At 65.3% G+C, this 16,771-nt stretch overlaps 3 protein-coding genes across 10 annotated transcripts; 2 read left to right on the top strand and 1 right to left on the bottom strand.

Moving 5' to 3' along the window:
• The first annotated feature begins 243 nt into the window (after positions 1-243).
• Positions 244-13,509, top strand: RHBDF1 (rhomboid 5 homolog 1). Of its 8 annotated transcripts, none has more exons than XM_072982424.2 (19): positions 244-737; positions 5,064-5,214; positions 5,614-5,744; positions 6,458-6,562; positions 7,512-7,725; positions 8,165-8,371; positions 8,615-8,737; positions 8,819-8,985; positions 9,114-9,368; positions 9,519-9,630; positions 10,086-10,160; positions 10,365-10,526; positions 10,713-10,813; positions 11,018-11,081; positions 11,413-11,507; positions 11,892-11,967; positions 12,093-12,193; positions 12,386-12,539; positions 12,798-13,509. In XM_072982424.2, the coding sequence occupies exons 2-19, from the start codon at positions 5,086-5,088 to the stop codon at positions 13,215-13,217; spliced, it is 2,691 nt and encodes an 896-aa protein (XP_072838525.2). In that variant the 5' UTR covers positions 244-737; positions 5,064-5,085; the 3' UTR covers positions 13,218-13,509. The 8 variants fall into 8 exon arrangements, 6 of the variants coding, with proteins under 6 accessions (XP_072838525.2, XP_072838527.2, XP_072838531.2 ...); XM_072982426.2 differs by lacking the exon at positions 244-737 and adding an exon at positions 1,738-2,628; XM_072982425.2 differs by lacking the exon at positions 244-737 and adding an exon at positions 4,330-4,347.
• Positions 13,510-13,770: 261 nt separating this feature from the next.
• On the bottom strand, positions 13,771-16,061 carry SNRNP25 (small nuclear ribonucleoprotein U11/U12 subunit 25). Its single transcript, XM_072982437.2, has 6 exons — positions 15,923-16,061; positions 15,706-15,802; positions 15,307-15,412; positions 15,062-15,136; positions 14,668-14,730; positions 13,771-14,141 (listed from the first exon to the last, which is right to left on the bottom strand). The coding sequence occupies exons 1-5, from the start codon at positions 16,055-16,057 to the stop codon at positions 14,676-14,678; spliced, it is 468 nt and encodes a 155-aa protein (XP_072838538.2). The 5' UTR covers positions 16,058-16,061; the 3' UTR covers positions 13,771-14,141; positions 14,668-14,675.
• Positions 16,053-16,763, top strand: POLR3K (RNA polymerase III subunit K). Its single transcript, XM_072982439.2, has 3 exons — positions 16,053-16,185; positions 16,326-16,413; positions 16,552-16,763. Exons 1-3 carry the CDS (start codon positions 16,075-16,077, stop codon positions 16,677-16,679), a joined length of 327 nt encoding a protein of 108 aa, XP_072838540.1. The 5' UTR covers positions 16,053-16,074; the 3' UTR covers positions 16,680-16,763.
• The last annotated feature ends 8 nt before the right edge of the window (positions 16,764-16,771 follow it).

The following is a 16,771-nucleotide window of genomic DNA, read 5'->3' as shown; positions in this document are numbered from 1 at the left end:
TGTGGGCTGGGCCAGAGCCTGGGGCGGGCCCGCAGCTTCCGCCTGGGGAGGAAAGGGCTCCGGGGCGCCTCAGGGGAGTCCCGGGGAGGCGGCCTCGCTTCCTCGACGCCGCGCTCAGGACGCTTCGGGTCCAAGGAAGCCCCCCCCCCCGCCGCCGCCCAAGCAGGGCGCAGCAGCAGCAGCCGCCGCCGCAGCCCGACGCTCAGCTGGGCATCCCCCGCCCCCCCCCCCGCCGGCTCGCGTGACCTTCCTCTTGGCCGGTGCCTGTCGACCTAGACGGCCTCCGGGCTCGCCAAGTGAAACCCCAGCGGCGCCGCCGCGGGGCGGGCAGGCGGGCAGGCGGGCAGGCAGGCCGACCCCTCGGCGCGACGGCTCCTTGTCTCCAGTTTCGGAGGAGCGGCCCGTGGAGGGAGAGCCGGGCGGGCGGAGGAGCCCCCGAGCGGCCGCCTCTGTGCTGGCGCTTCCGCGGGCGCATTCCTGAGGTCTGAGTCACGCCCGGGCCGCCTTCCACGCCGGGCCGCCCTGCGCGCTCCATCCAGGCCAGGCCGGGCCGAGGCGGAGGCGGAGGAGGAAGAGGAGGCGAAGGAAGGAGGCCGGCCCCCAACCGAATGGCCGCCCGGGCAGCGCTGGCTGGCGGGCGGGCGGGCTCGGCGCGGCGGCGGCGGCGCTCACCCTCGACGGCGGCGAGAAGGGCGGCAACCGCCGCAGCAGCGGCAGGGCGCCCCGCCGGCCTCGCGGTGAGTTCCTGCCGGCGAGGGGCGCGAGGCAACGGGCGCTCGCGGGGTCCGTCGCCGGGCGCGCTTTTGCCGCCAGAAGCTGAGCGGAGCAGCAGGGGCGGGAGCCGGCACCCTCCCCGCCCTGGGATGCGGCTGAGCGCGCCGCGCGCGGGCCCACGGGCGCCTGGCCCCCTTCCCTGCTCCTCCGCCGGCTAGACGGCGGGCGTTCGTCCTGGGCGCCCCTCGTGCCCGCCCCGCCCTTACTTTTGGCACGTGGGCTCCGCGACGGGACACTCCGTAAAGATCCGCCCAAGGGACGCGTCCCGGCCGGCCGGCCGGCCGGCGGGCAGGCAGGCAGGGCCCTCCGGGCGCCTCTTGGCCGCGGGAGGAAGGGGAACCGCGCGAGGGCCCTCCGCCGGGGGAAGAGGCAGGGGCAGGGAAGGACTCGGAGAGGAGCGGGGCTGGGCGCCCGGTGGCGGCGCTGGCGGGGGGAAGGGGAGTTTTCCAGCGGCAGCCCCCGCTCGGGACCCCGGCTGGCCGGGCCCGCTGAGCGTCCTCCGGAGGCTCCCAAGGGCCAAGCCCGGGCCGGGCCGGCCGAGGAGGAGAGGCTGTCGAGGCTCCCCCGGGCCGAGCTGCGCGGCGGGAGGCCCGAGGGGGCGGCAGCGCGCAGTCCGGCCGGCGGAGTCGGGCTCCCGGGGAGTGCGCGGAGGAGGAGGAGGAGGAGCAACGATGCGCTCCTCCGGGAAGCCCCGGGCCGAGCTTTCGCGCTGCTGGCGGCCGGGCCGGTTGCCGTTCGTGTTCGGGGCCTGGCGCGGGGCTTTCTCCCTCCGCAGCCCTGCCGGTCCTCGCCCGGGCAAGTCCCTTCCTGGCCTGAAGGAGGGCCCGGCGCTCTCGGGGCGGGGTTTGCCGGCGCCTTCTGCGCCCACCTTCGGCCCGGCCGGAGAGGCTGCCCGGAGGGCCTCCCTGTCCGCAGGGACCACCCCGGGAAAAGCCTCTCTCCTCCCGGCCGAGGACGACGTGGCTTGAGCTGTTGGCCTTCAGAAGCGCGAAGGACTCCCGTGGGGGGGGGGAGAACATTGGGGGGGGGCGGCGGTCTCCTTTCCGTGTCCAGAAAGGCCCGTCCTGCCTTTTCCCGTCGCCTCCCTAGGGCGTTGGGGGGCGGAGGGCGCCCCCCCCCCCCGGGACCTTGAGGCCTTGAGGTCGGTCTTCCAGTTGTCTTTTCCTTTCCCTCCGCCTTCGTCCCGGATCTCTCCCCTTCCCCCCCCCCCGTTCTTAACACCTGGTCGTGGTGCTGCTGCTGCTGCTGCTGCTGGGGACTCTTTGCTCGCCACCCTTTGGCGCCGCCGGCGGGACTCACTCCTCTGGGGCATCCTTCGAGTGGGTCTGGGCGGCTGGCGAGAGCTTCTTCTGTCCTGGCGCTGGCTGGCTGGGAGCCTTCCTCTGGCAGGGAGGCCGGTGTGTCCCGAGCAGAAGCCACTGGCCCACACGACGAGGGAGTGGGTCTCTGGGATGGGGAGGCTGGGAGTGTTCCCGAGCGGCTGCCTTGAACGCTCTGCCCCACACCGGTGTCCTCCCACGTGGTCTGCTACAGTGCGGCCACCACCTGCTGTGTCCCCTCCCCACTTTGGCATGGGGGCAGCGGATGTGCTCCCTTGATCCCTTCGAGTGGGGCACAGCTCCAGCCCAGGCTAGAAGAGGTGTGTGTGTGCGCACACGCACACTCTTAGACCTTGAAATTATTCTGAGGGAAGGCAAGAGGGACTCTCTGGTCCCCCCACCCCTGGACAGCACTTCTGGAGCCCCCTGGGCCTGACAGGAGGCTAGCTGCCCCCTTTCCTTGGAGCCCTCGTGGCTCAGCGCCTAGGAACCGATGCTCCCTGCTCCTGTATCTGTGGCGTGCTCTGGGCGAGAGGTACCTCACATCAAGCACTCTGTTTTTCTTTCTCCACCCCACTCCCACTCTTGCAGTGTAGGAGTCTGTAGGTCATCATTACATCCTTGAGAAAATAACACCCACATCTCCTTTTTGTCAAGGTGAAGGTGCAGATAGAGAGTGGGGGGGGGGAGTTTGGTTAGCGTGGAAGCCCTAGAAGTGGTGCCTGTGTGTGGGATCCATGTGGTCTTGTGGTGTGTGTGTGTGTGTTTGGGGGGGGGGCTTATTGTTTAACCTGCATTAATGGTTGCTTTAGAAGTGGGAGCGAAGCCCAGCAATGGAAAGCTGGCCTGGTGCAACAGCCCACTGGGTGCCCAGTGAGCCGGCCAGCAGCTCCTCCTAGCCTGCCTGGGAATCTGATCTGGACCATCCCTGCTTCCACTGGGCTGTTGTCCCCTGAGAAGATCTGAGAGCACAAAGCCTGTGGGAAAAATTGGAATCCTAAACTGGCTTTTCCGGTTCCAGGGTGAATGCAAGAGGTCTGAGGAATGTCTCATCTCTGGCAGGCTGTTCCCGCCCAGCTCTCCCGGGCAGCTTCTTGAAAAGAGAAAGGGGGTGTGGGGAGGGGAGGGGCCAGAAAGGATCCCTTTTGCTCCCCAGCCTGAGGTGGAGGGCCCAGGAGGAAAGGGCACCGGCTCTCCCCCTTCCTTTGGGGCAGCTGGATTCGCTTCCCAGACAGTCTGTGGGATGGAGGAAGAGAAGTGGCAATGGTGGGGGGGGGGGGGAACAGCCTGATGAGCCCTGAGGGGGGGCAAGCCCTTAGGAGGGCACCATTCAGATGTGGGATTTGCATAGGAAATGCAAATGCGTGAGAATTAGTAAGCGGCCCTTGCCAGCAAATGGAGCCGTCCCTCATCCTCTGAAGCACGGCTGGCTCTGTGGTGGGTGTGGGGGCTTCCGTGCCTGCGTTTGTTGGCCCTCGTGGATGCCCAGGGCAAGTACATGAGATGGGAAGCCCAGGCGTGCCATTGCCGCCCTCACCGTCCCCCGGCACACACACACACACCCCGTGCGGGGCAGCCCTTTGCCTGGGAAGGTTGTGATGGGCGAGGCTGCCAGGAGGAGAGGTGCTCGGTTTGGACAGAGGGCCAAGATGGCCTAAAGGCTGGTGACCTTTTGAACAGCCGCCCAGGGTGCGCCGAGAGATGGGCGAGCATTTGCAGACTTTGGTCCTATTGAGCTGGGATGATGGAGGAGGACGAGGAGGGCAATGGCGAGGATGATGAGAAGAGGAAGAAAAATGTCCACTGTCTGTGCCTCCACCATGCAGCGCCAGGGAGGAGGTGGCTGGAGCAGAAGAAAGGGGGGGGGGAGGAAAGGCGCTTTGCCTTCGTGGTGTGTGTCCCAGGAGAAAGCATCATCCTGAGAGACAAACCTTGGACGTAGGGCAAAAATAGATGGAGGAGGTCCTTGGCCCGAGTGGGGAGGGGGCTGCAGCTGGATGGAGAGGAAACGAGAGGCCACGCGAACTTCAGGCATCTGCTGAGCCTTTCCAGAGAAGGCAGGGAGAGGCTGCCTGGGAATGCCAGCCTCAGCCGCCTGCTCCAGGGCGGCCTTGAATGCCACAGCTTGGCGGGTTTGCATTTCAGAGGGAGGGAGGGAGGGAAGGATGGAGGCCCCCCCCTTCTCCCTTTCTCTCTTGAGACGCAGCTCACTGTACCATGAAGGGGACGCTTCCGGTCAGGTTTTGAGCCAAGGGTGAATGGGACAGACTAGGAAATAGCGCGCGGGGTGTGTGTGTGTGTTTCAGTTCAACGGCCAAGGTGGGCCTTTGGCACCGGCCAATACGACAGGGAGGTCCCACAGGGATGATCCTCCGAAAAGCCTCTCCCCACCTTCCTCTGTCTGGCACGGAGTCGGGGGGGGGGCGGCGGACAAACAGGTGGAGGCCATCTGTAGTGACTCCCACATCCCCTTGGGCTTTTCTGGGGCTCTTCCTGGCTTGGGTGTCTCCTCGCTGGGCTGCAGATGGGTCGCTCTCCACACCCGGTCTTTGATGGGGCAGCCCTCGTCCCCTTCCCGGGAGGCTGCCACGAGCTCGGCTCTCCGCTTCCCTTCAGTAAATTGCCTCGGCTCTCGGGGCAAGACCAGGGCCCCGCTGCGCTTGGGCCTCAATTCTGCTTGGCACCCCCGGGTCGGAAGGGGGTCCCTCTTCCCTGGGGATGGGCAAAATTCCTGCCGCCCCTCCTGCAGAGTTTGGGGAAGGGGCCGGGTGCCCAGGGGTGGATCCCACGTGGGTTAAAAGCCCAGCAGAGCTGTCTCTGGCGAGACGATGCCCTGGTGGTGGTGGTCTTGGTGGGAGAACGGCCAGGCTGGGGCTAGTGCATGGTGTGTGCGGGTGCGTGTGTGTGTGTGTGTGTGTGTTGCCCTGCCTTCATGGCTCCCTCCCTCCCTCTTTCTTCCTCTCCCTCCAGGGCTGACAGTTGAGGAGCAGCCATGTCCGAGGGGGGGACCCGTCGGGACAGCACCAGCAGCCTGCAGAGGAAGAAGCCCCCCTGGCTCAAGCTGGACATCCCCCTTCCGGCCCCCGGGGTGGCGACCAGTGAGGAGCCGGCCTCGGTGCAGGTAGGGGTGCACCTGAGACCCGTCGGGCCGGGCAGGGGGAGCGCAACGGAGGCCTCCGGGCCGAGACCGTCCCGGCATCCCCTGGTGCCCCGGCCGGGGTGGGGGTGGGGGCTCAGTAGTATAGGGTCTCCTTGCTAGAATCGGGTTGCGAGGGGGTGATAGTGCCTGAAAAGAAAGTGGGCAGCTGATCCTGCCAATGTAGCAGGAGCCTCCTTAAGGATTTTAATGCTTCCATTGTTTTCTATGCCTGTTGTCCCTCTCTGAGTGATATTGTCGTCGGGGGGGAGGGTTGGGTTGGGGAGTGGAGATTTAAAACCGAGAAAGTGATGCCCAGGCATTGGTGACCAGAGCCAGACTGAGCCGCTCTCTCTCTCTCTCTCTCTGTCTCTCCCTGAGCAGCCTTTCAAACGCCAGGCCTTCCTCCGGAGCGTCAGCATGCCGGTGGAGAACGCCCGCCTCCCTTCCCCGCACCACGAGGGACGCCGGCCACTGCTCCAGCGACAGCTGTCCATCACCCAGACTATCCGGAGGTGAGAGGCGGGCGCCCGCAGCCCACCCCTGCCAGGCAGTGCCTCAGCGGCGCCAGGGGCAGCCGAGCCCTCTCCGGACAAGGGCTTCGAGGAGACCCCCTTCCTGCAGCCGGGGAGGCCTAAGTCCCGTTGCCGTGGGAGCAGCCAAGCCTCAGAGGAGGGGGGGGGACGGGGCAGGTGGCAAAGGGCTTGGTGTCCTTGGATGGAGTGATGCCTGCCTGGCCCAAGGGAAAAACACGGGGGGGGGCTGTGGTGGCATCTCAGGTCAGGGGACACCTCCAGGCTCTGTACCCTCTCCAGAAAGTGAGGCCAAGGAGAGGCAGAGGGCACGGACCACGTGGACAATGTGGCTTGGGGGCAGAGAGAGAGAGAGAGAGAGACCCCCCCCACCCCCCTCCACCCCAGCAGGGCCAGCCTGTCGATCAATGGGCCACCCTTCCATAAACAACGCAGTCACCACAAAGCACGGAAGAGCCAAACACCAGCCTCGCTGCCTTTGTGAATGAGAAGCAGGACGCGCTGTCTGTGTGTGTGTGTGTGTGTGTGTGTGTGTGACTCCCAGGCCCACCCCAGCCAAGCCAGCGGGTGCGCCAGCTGCTCTAGGGAGGCAGAGAGTGACTGAGCCAGGGGGCCTGGACGGGGGGGGGGGAGTGACGGCGGCCCCCCCCACCCCCACCCCCCCACTCCTGCTGAGCTCTCTCTCTCCTTTGCAGCAGGCAGGTGCGTTTTGAGAGGACCCAGACCCTGCCCGTTCAGGGGCGGCAGCTGGGCAGGAGGCCCCTCAGAAAGCGCCCCTCCCTCCCCAGAACGCTCTTCAGGTACCGGCAGTGCTGGCGTGACCCCCCCCCCCCGCTCCAGTGCATGTGTGTGAGGTGCATGTCTGGCCCCGGGGAGCAGGTCTCCTTGTTCTCCTCCCCCTGTCCCACCCCCACCTTCCCCCATCGTCCAGCGACCGAGGACCTTTGGGGCAACGCTCGTCCCCCGCCCCTGCCATCGCTTCAGGAGAAGTTGCGGGGGGGGGGGAGGGCAGCCACACCATCCTGTGGGCGCACGGTCAGCCCTTGGGTCCCAGAGCGGGGGAGGGGGGGTCAATCCAGAGTCCAGATCTCATGGTCCCCAGGCTGGTCGCTCTCGAGGGGCAGGCCCAGCGCTTGCCCGCAGCCTCCTGGCCCTGCCTAGGGTTTGCGGTCGTCCCCCTGTGGGGTCATGGGGGAGTGCCTGCTCAGCTTGCCCCCCCCTCTCAGTGGGTCCGGGGGGGGGGAAGAGAGAGGAAATTGGGGAGATGGTTCTGCTGCCACAGTGCTGCACTTCCCTGACTATAAGCCTGCGGGGCGGCAGGAGGACAGCCCTGTCCTCCCCCCACCCCCGGGCAGGAAGCGGTGCCTTCTTGTCTGATGGATGGTCCCGGGACTGTTGTTCCCCCTCCCGCGGTCAAATCCTTCCCTGGCCACTCTGGTGAGGGGAGATGCACAACAGTCGCTGCCACGGGCCCGTTCCCTCCTCTGAGTCTGGTCTCCCGTGCTTCGCACAAACCCCGACGCACGAGGACTCTCCGCTGCAGCTGCCCTTCCATGGGGTGGGGTGGGGGGGGCTCTCACAGCGGTGGCGACTTAGCTTGCTTCCTCTCCCCGCCCCCCGGGTCCTCCTGCAGTCTGGCCGGGCCGGGCCTTGGGCGGAGGCTACTGCTCCCTCCGGCCAGCTGGCCCTGCTTGGCCAGGGTTGCTCAGGAGCAAGTGGCCGAGCGCTTCCCCGCCCTCTCCCCCTCAGGGGCACGGCCGACTGGTTCGGGGTCAGCAAGGAGAACGACGCCACCCAGAAATGGCAGCGGAAGAGCCTGCGCCACTGCAGCCTGCGCTACGGGAAGCTGAAGGCCCAGGCGGTCCGGGAGATGGACCTCCCCAGCCAGGACAACCTCTCCCTGGCCAGCACGGAGACCCCGCCCCCGCTCTACGTGCCCCCTTGCCAGCTTGGCATGCAAAGGGTAAGCGGGGCTGCCCTGCGCCCGCCCAGAGTATGGAGCTCCTTTCCTTCCCACGGGCCCTTCGGGGTCCAGGAGAAGGCGGAAGGCAGGACGCAGTTTGGGGCAAGCAGGCGGGAGGGGGGGGCGGCAAGGGTGGCATGCACAAGCCACTCAGGGGCCTGTATGAGCCCCAGTCTTGAGCCAGGAGGTGGGAAAGAGACAGGAAAGCTAGAGGGGGGGGGGTTCCCTTTTTTCCCAAATGCTAGTGGGGAGAGTGTGTGTCTGTGGGGGGGGGAGAAGCTCCCCTCCTTTGGGCATCATCAGGGTGCTCTGGACTCCTCCACGACCCCCCCCCCCACGACCCCCTGGCTGGTTTTGCTGAGGGTACCGAGGGAAGAGGATTTCTTTTCCCGGCCCTTCCCCTTCGGGACTTCCGCCTGACCCACCCCCTTGCTTGCAGATCGTTGACCCTCTGGCCCGCGGACGGGCCTTCCGCCTGGCCGATGACAGTGACGGCTACAGCATGCCTCACACGCCGGTCACTCCCGGGGCCACCTCTTTGTGCTCCTTCACCAGCTCCCGCTCCGGCTTCAACCGCTGGCCTCGGCGGCGGAAAAGAGAGTCAGTGGCCAAGATGAGCTTCCGGGCGGCAGCGGCTCTTGTGAAGGTAAGACGTGGGCACAAGGAAGGGTTCTCCTTCGTAGAGCTGCACGAAGGCCCGCAGGACTGGAACTCGGGATCGGCTTTTCTTTTTCTCACCCGTGGGTGGGACGGAGTTCTTTCCCACACCTGCCACCTGCCCCAGGCTTGTCTTGGGTGGGTGGCAGGAGCCGGGCTTCTTTTAGGGCTTCCCCAGCTGGTCCATCCCCTGACCCACCCCCCCACCCCCGCCATGCCTCTCTCCTGGCAGGGCCGCTCTGCGAAGGATGGCGCCGTGCGGAGGGCCCGGCAGCGCAGCTTCACGCCAGCCAGTTTCCTGGAGGAGGACACGATGGAGTTCCCAGATGAGTTGGACACCTCCTTTTTTGCCCGGGTAAGGGATGGCGAACAGAGGAGGGCTGGGCATCCTCCCCGCCTGAGTCCGGTGCTTCTGAGCCCCCTTTTCCCTCCCCAGGAAGGCGTCATGCAGGAAGAGCTCTCAACCTATCCGGATGAGGTCTTTGAGTCGCCCTCCGAGGCGGCCCTGCAGGAGATGGAGGCCAAGCCCCCCCCGCAGGCTCAGGCGGCCCTCACCGGGGGCGCCTTGGAGCGGAGCGAACTGGAGAGGAGCCACCTGATGTTGTGAGTGACCTGACCCCCCACCCCCAGGGGTTGGCAGCAGGTGGCGTGTGGGTGGAAGCCCTCCGGGGGGGGGGGGGAAGCAGCCACCGGTTCCACGAGCCGCCAACTGACGGAGCCTTGCCTTGCAGGCCCCTGGAACGTGGCTGGCGGAAGCAGAAGGGAGGGGCCGCCTCGGCGCAGCCCAAGGTGCGCTTGCGGCAAGAGGTGGTGAGTGTGGGCCTCCAGCGGAGGGGCCAGCGCATCACGGTGCCCGTGCGCAAGCTCTTCGCCAAGGAGAAGCGTCCCTACGGGCTGGGCATCGTGGGCCGGCTCACCAACAGGACGTACCGCAAGCGCATCGACAGCTTGGTCAAGCAGCAGATTGAGGACATGGATGACCACCGGTGAGAGCTGAGGAGTAGGGCAGCGCGGGGTGGGGTGGGAGCCCCCTGGCGGGGCCGACCAGGGGCGGGGGGCAGTCCGCTGAGGGGCGGCTCTGCTCCTCCCCTCGACCTGAGTGCCCCCCCTCGGGCCTCTCCCTCCCCACCACGCAGGCCATTTTTCACCTACTGGGTCACCTTTGTCCACTCGCTCATCACCATCCTGGCTGTGTCCATCTACGGCATCGCCCCTGTGGGCTTCTCCCAGCACGAGACGGTGGATTCGGTGAGTGGGAGGAACAGGGGCATTGCCTGGGACCTGGGGCCCCTCCCTCCCTCCCTCCCTCCCTCCCTTGGCTCAGGCATGGCGCCACAGCCGCTGCAGCTCGCCTGCCTCTCAGGCCAGGTTCCTGGGCTTTTCCGGAGATGCTGACAGGCTGGAAGAAGGCGAAGCTTTCCCCCCCCCATGCAACTCCTTGGGGGTCTTGAGCCCCCTTCCCCAACTCCTCTGGCCTCGCTACCCCCCTCCCTGCACCCCCCACCCTTCCGTGCTTGTATAAAAGGTGGTCCCCTCTCCTCCGATCCGCAGCGGATGGGCAGCCCCGGGTCTCCTGCTCCCTTCGCTTGGTGGGCAGACCGGGATGTGCCATCCCCCCTGGGCACCGCTCCCTCGCCGTTGCTCCCTGGAGAGAAAGAAAGAAAGAAAGAAAGAAAGAAAGGGTGCCTTTTTTTGCCCTGCAGGTCTTGAGAAACCGTGGGGTTTACGAGAACGTGAAGTATGTCCAGCAGGAGAACTTCTGGGTCGGTCCCAGCTCGGTGAGTGCCCGATTGTGCTCAGCGATGGAGGCTGGCTCAAGGGCAGGAGGGAGCCCAGGCTGGGGTTCCCCCCCACACACACACACCTGAGAGTTCCTGCCCTGCCACCTTGGGGGTGTGTGTGCGATTTGCCGAGACTCGGCTGTCGCCACGGGACGGTTGTTGCTTGTGGGAGATCTGAAGGGGCTGCTTCCCCTTCCCCAGGAAGCGCTCATCCACCTGGGCGCCAAGTTTTCACCTTGCATGCGGCAGGACCAGCAGGTGCACAGTTTCATCGTGGCCGCCCGGGAGAAAGAGAAGCTCTCGGCCTGCTGCGTGCGCAACGACAAGTCTGGCTGCGTGCAGACGGCTGCGGAAGAGTGCTCCGTAAGTCCTTGGGGCCCGGCTCCTTGGGCGCGGGGAAGGGCCAAGCCTCTCACCTTGCCCCCCCCTTGCCTCTTGGGGAGGTGGTCTCCCCTGATCCCCATCATCTGGGGTGCAGGCGGCAGATACGGGGGGGGTCCCCTTTCTCCGCCACTGCCTCCTCTCTCACGCCCGCTCCCTCCTCTGCAGTCCACCTTGGCCGTGTGGGTGAAGTGGCCGGAGCACCCCAGCGCCCCCCTGCTGGCAGGAGACAAGCGGCGGTTCGGGTCCGTCTGCCACCAAGACCCCAGGTAGGGGACCCGCACTTCCAAGAGGGTGGGGGACAGCGGGTGGCTTGGCTGACCGTCCTCCTGTCTTCCTCCCCCTGCTTCCACCACGGCCTTGGACCCCTCCCTGCTTTCATGGGGGGGGACGCAGAGCTATTTGCTTTGCAAGGGCCTTGAGCCCTCTCCCCACTCCACTCCTCCAGAGCGTGCTAATTCTTTCCCCCACAGAGTGTGTGAGCAGCCGGCTTCCATGGACCCTCATGAATGGCCGGATGACATCACCAAGTGGCCGGTGAGCTCACTGACTCTGCCAGGTGGTGTAGGTGCCACTTTGGGATGGGGGGGGACGACTAGGCTCACCCCTCAAGGAATATCAGAAGCCCCTCCTCCTCCTCCTCTCAGCCCCAGGTCTTCTCTGTATGGCCTCCTGGGTCGTCCCCTGATGAGTTGTTGGAGGGGGGGTGCCTCTCCCCTAAGCTGTGGCAGGCCCCCTCCCCTTCTCAGGCCAGTGGGAGGTTCAGGACAGGGTCAGGGCCACTCTCTCAGCCCTGGCCGGCCCACCACCCTTCTAGCCCCCCCCTCAGATGTTCTCCCCTACCCCCCCCCCGTCTTCCTCTTCTCAGATCTGCACCAAAAACAGTGCTGGGAACTACACCAACCATCTCCACATGGACTGTGTGATCACAGGGAGGCCCTGCTGCATCGGCACCAAGGGAAGGTAGGGGAGGCCGTGGGGCAGGGCTGAAGTGCGCTCTGAGCTAGAGGGCCCATGCCCAGCCAGGCAGCGCCAAGACACCTTTCAGCTGGCTGTCAGAGCTGCCACCCCCCCCCCCCCCCATTGCTGGCCACAGGCACTTGCTGGGTCCTCTCCTGAGCATCTCGTCTGCCATTCATTATTTTTTTTGCTGTAGGAATGGGGATCCGGGGGGGGGGGGGGACAGGACTTGCGCCTGCCCTGCCAAGTAGACCACCCGCTTAGGTTTGCCTTGCCTGTCCCCCCCGCCTGATCCTGACAGGCAGACCCTCCCCAGTCCTCCTGCCGGCGCCCCCCCCCCCCAGGCTCCCACTTAACCTCCCAGCTGCTTGGCTTCTGTTCTGGCAGGTGTGAGATCACCTCCCGAGAGTACTGCACCTTCATGCATGGCTACTTCCACGAAGAGGCCACGCTCTGCTCCCAGGTACACCCTCCCCCCCCGTTTCTCCCTCCCCCGCAAGTCAGTGTCGGCAGCCTCCTTCCTGAAGGGAGGCCAAGACCCAGCCAGGACTGAGCCCCCCCCCCCCCCCGCTCGCGCTGTCTCTGCAGGTGGACTGCATGGACGATGTCTGTGGCCTCCTCCCCTTCCTCAACCCAGAGGTCCCAGACCAGGTCTACCGCCTGTGGCTGTCACTGTTTCTCCATGCAGGGTAAGGCTGGCCCAGGCGAGAGCCTGCTGGCCTGCAGAGTTTGCACGGAGGGTGGGCAGGCTGGGAGGGGAGCCCTTCCCCTTTAAGCTCTGAGCCAGCCAGCCTCCAGCAAGAGCCCCCCGCCCCCCTCCCAGGGGTGGGTGGAACTGAGGGCCCTCTCAGGGTCACCCCTCACGGTCTCCTCCCTGGCAGGATCCTGCACTGCCTGGTGTCCGTGTGCTTCCAGATGACCATCTTGCGAGATCTGGAGAAGCTGGCCGGCTGGCACCGCATCTCCATCATATACCTGCTCAGTGGCATCACCGGCAACCTGGCCAGCGCCATCTTCCTGCCCTATCGAGCAGAGGTACCGTTTCCCAGCCCCTCTCAGGCAGCCCCCACCCTCCCTGCTGGCCATGGCGGAGCACTGGTTGCTAGGGTCATGGATCCCCCAGCTCTTGGGCCCACAGATGCAGCCGGGCAAGGGCGGGATCTCTTTAGCAAGCCGTCTTCTCTCTCCGGCCTGCCTGCCTCCTTCTGCAGATGCACAGAGTGGGGGCGCTGGGTTTGGGGTGGAGGGTGCAGAGCCCCCCTCACCAACACGGCCTCTGGCTTGTCTCCTCAGGTGGGACCTGCCGGCTCCCAGTTTGGCATCCTGGCCTGCCTCTTCGTGGAGCTCTTCCAAAGCTGGCAGATCCTGGCCCGGCCCTGGCGGGCTTTCTGGAAGCTGTTGGCTGTGGTCCTGTTCCTCTTTGCCTTTGGCCTCCTGCCCTGGATCGACAACTTTGCCCACATCTGCGGCTTTGTCAGTGGCCTCTTCCTCTCCTTCGCCTTCCTGCCTTACATCAGTTTTGGCAGGTTCGACCTTTACCGCAAACGGTGCCAGATCATGGTCTTCCTGCTGGTCTTCGTGGGACTCTTTGCTGGACTGGTGGTGCTTTTTTACTTCCACCCGATCCGCTGTGAGTGGTGCGAATTTCTCACCTGCCTCCCCTTCACAGACAAGTTCTGCGAAAAGTATGACTTGGACACCCAGCTCCATTGAGCCCGGAAGGGTGCCCCCCCCACCAGCTCTACCTGTCCCAACCTGCCCCCCCGTCCCCCAGTTAATTTAAACACTCTGGATTGCTCCCATTGCACTGCTTTTCATCTCAGAGACTGGAACGGTTTTCACCAACAGAAGGTCTGTGCCTTGTTCAATTTTACTGAACCCTTTTCTGCTGCCACATTTTTATAATGCTAGTTTCAAAATGGCCTTTTTAACAAGATTTGTTACTTGTTGCCCAGGTGGTGATTAAATAAACACAGAGTAGCGTTTTAGCTACATTTCCAAAACACTTTTGAGTGTTCCTGACCCTGTTGACAAAGCCACTGCGAAGCAGTTTTCAAAGCCCAAATTCTAACACTGGAAAAACTGTGAATAGTGGCTTGATTCATGAGGGAGAGCACTGGTGCTGTGTAGCAGGGAAGCAGGCAGGTAGGAAGGATGTACCACAGAGAGGGCTTCATGGCGCTGAACCACTGAGTGAAAAGAAACTGGTTTCCACAGGGCCCCAGGTTCTGCACCCACTGGGAGCATGAACTTCAAGACAAAAACCTTGTCAGGTCGGATTTTTATTATTATTATTATAAATCTAAGAATTGCGAGATGGCTGGGTGGTGGCGGTCGCCTGTTGCTACAAAGATCCAGCTCCCCAGCTGAGCCTGCATTACCTAATGCACCAACCCTTGTAAGTCTTGACAAAGAAGGTGCGGCACCAGGGCAGGCCCTTGGGCTCCCCCCCCGGGCTCCCCCCCCACATGCTCACCCAGCACAAGTCCAAAAAAAGGTCCCGCGGCAGACATGATGCTGCCGCCTCCCCCTCCGTCCCCGGCTTGAAGAGCTGTGCTGTTCAAAAGGTGGCCTCCCTTCCTCCAAAGACACAAGATGCAGCTTGCAGACGCGGTCGCTTGACCACGGTGACCATCCCTGTCGAGAAATGCAAGAGAACGTGACTGCTGGAGTGTCCCATGTTCACCTCCTGGCTCCGGCTTTCCCCTCCCCCCCTTGCAGGCTGAGCACCTCCGAAGAGTCAGCAAACAACCCCCCCCCCAACACACACACACCATTTCCGGCCAAGCCTCAAGGTTTCCCTCGCGGGCCAGCGGAACAAGCCTTTGCCTTTGGAAGCCGCTTCTTGCCCGCCCAGGACTATATATATGGCACCAGGCCTGGCTCCCTCCAAGGCTTCTGGGTTCTGCAACACCATCCCTGTGGGCGGTGTTGAAGGATCCGTTCCCCCGGACTGGCTCTGAAACCCCGGACTGGCTGCTGACGGGCACATACAAGCGCGCTCCATCGGGTGTGGGCCTGCGCAGTCCCTGCCCACTGGTTTTCCCCTACAAGAGACTCCCCACTCCAGAGGCACTGGTGGGCAGTCAAGCGCAAGCCTCAGGACACGACAGGATTGGGCTGGTTGGGAGGATCAGGCCGGGGAGGGGCGCTTCAGACTCGCCTGGCGGCTCATTTCCGGAGTTTCTTTACAAAAGTGACTTCATCTCGATTCCGGATTCCGTACCTAAAAAAAACACCACATGCGTTAATGTGCCTGCCGGACCCACCCACCGCAGGCGCACTGACACAGGGTGCCACGGCAAAGGCTGCACTTCCGTGGCATTCGGGCCCGAGAGGGAGAAAGAGAGCAGTGCAGCTGGAATGGACGACTGGCCCAAGGAGTCCCCTCCCCCCACGACCCACAGGAGCTCCCCCCCTCCCCGACAGGGACCACCAAGAACGGCTTTAGAAGCAAGCCCCCCCCCCTTGAGGCGTGTCTCCCCCTGCCCCCATTCCAGGGGGTCCTGCCGCCAGAGATGCAGCTCCACCAGAATTCCAAGTGAGCCCAAACTCACTCTCTCAGCTTTTTCTGGTCGTCGTCCAACTTCTCTCCAAAGAAGGACAAGCTGTAGGTCCGCCAGACGTATTTCCTAAGCGAAAGGAGGTCTGAGCCTTCAGGAAAAGAGCTGCTTCCAGGGGCGGTGGTGGTGGTGGGGTGACTCATGGGTCCTTCTGGAGCAGCCCCCTCCCCTCATTTCTCTCTCTGCCCCCCCCCGGTTCTCTGGCGGTGGTCTGTGTGGGATGGATGGAGGGGACTCACCAGCTGATGTGCTGGATGCCCCCCTCCCGCTCCTGCTTCAGCTGCACAAACCGCTGGATGGCCTTCTTCAGGTCCAGGACGCTGGCATTCTGCACCACCACCACCGCTGCGGGGCCGGGGGGGGGGAGAGGTAAAGTGGGGGGGGGAGGGCGAGGACACGGGCGCACCCCCGCCCCCCTCCCAGGATACCCCTCCCCTCCGCGGTTCGTCCCCCCCCTCCCCAGGGCAGGGATGCCCGCGCGCGCGGGGGGGGGGTTGACGTTTCTCCTGGGAAGCGGCGGCGGCACCACCACCACGGGTCCCTGGGGGGTGGGGCGGGGGCTCCATGGGGCGGGCACTCTGCACATGGCCAGGGGCGCGGTATCCCGATCCCCGGCAACAAGGGAGGGCGGTACGTACGCATGGGGGCCTCGGGAGCGTCGGCTCTGCGCACGCGCACCGTCATGGCCTGGCCGTACTCGAGCGCCACCTGCGAGCTAATCTCCTCGGCGGTCACCTAACCGGGGGGGGGAGCGGGAGAAGAGAGCCGGGGGTGACTGACAGCCCCCCGGAAGTCCCTCCCCCGGAAGTCCCTCCCCCGGAAGTAGTGGCTCCCCTCAGGCCCCGCCTCCCGTACCTGGGCCGGGAGATCGCAGAGCAGCGGGTCCCGGACGAGGCGCGCCAGGCCGGCCTGCCAGAGCTCCAGCACCTCGGCGTGGGCCATCTTCTCCTGCTCGTCCTCCTCCTCCTCCTCCTCCTCCTCCATCTCCATTGGGGGGGGCGGGGGCGATGCTGCTCTTCTGCCCGGCCTGCGGGAACGTCCTGGTGGCCGAGGAGGGGCCGCGCTGCCACCGCTTCGCCTGCACCACGTGCCCCTACGTGCGCAACGTCACGCGCAAGGTGAGGGCGGGGCGGGGCGGGGCTGTCTCCCCCCCTCCCCGCGCGACGGGTCACGCGCTTCCGCCCCGCCCCCTCCTCCTCCTCCTGGCTGGCGCTCTCACCCCCCCTCCTCCCCCCTCCCCCCTCCCTCTCGTTGCCAGGTGACGAGCCGGCGCTACCCGAAGCTGAAAGAGGTGGACGACGTGCTGGGCGGGGCCGCCGCCTGGGAGAACGTGGACTCGACGGCAGGTGGGTAGGGCCTCGGGCGTGGGCGGGGCTTGCGGGTCGGGGTGGGCGGGGCACCCTCCGGCCCCCGGCCCCTCCTGGCTGACTCCTCCCCCTTGTGTGTCTCCTCCTCCTCCCCCGTGTCCCCCCGCCCCCCGGCAGAGGCGTGTCCCAAGTGCGAGCACCCGCGGGCCTTCTTCATGCAGCTGCAGACGCGCTCGGCCGACGAGCCCATGACTACCTTCTACAAGTGCTGCAGCCCCCGCTGCGGCCACCGCTGGAGGGACTGACCGGAGCCCCCGAGCCGGAGCCGGAGGAGCCCGCCGAGGGAAGGGGAGCCAATAAACGGGCCCGCCCGCCCTGCCTTGCCTTGCCTTGCCCC

Source organism: Pogona vitticeps, chromosome 13 (assembly GCF_051106095.1).
Source record: "Pogona vitticeps strain Pit_001003342236 chromosome 13, PviZW2.1, whole genome shotgun sequence".
NCBI lineage: Eukaryota > Metazoa > Chordata > Lepidosauria > Squamata > Agamidae > Pogona > Pogona vitticeps.
The sequence above is the reverse complement of the archived record's forward strand: the minus strand, read 5'-3'. Positions and strand labels throughout refer to the sequence as shown.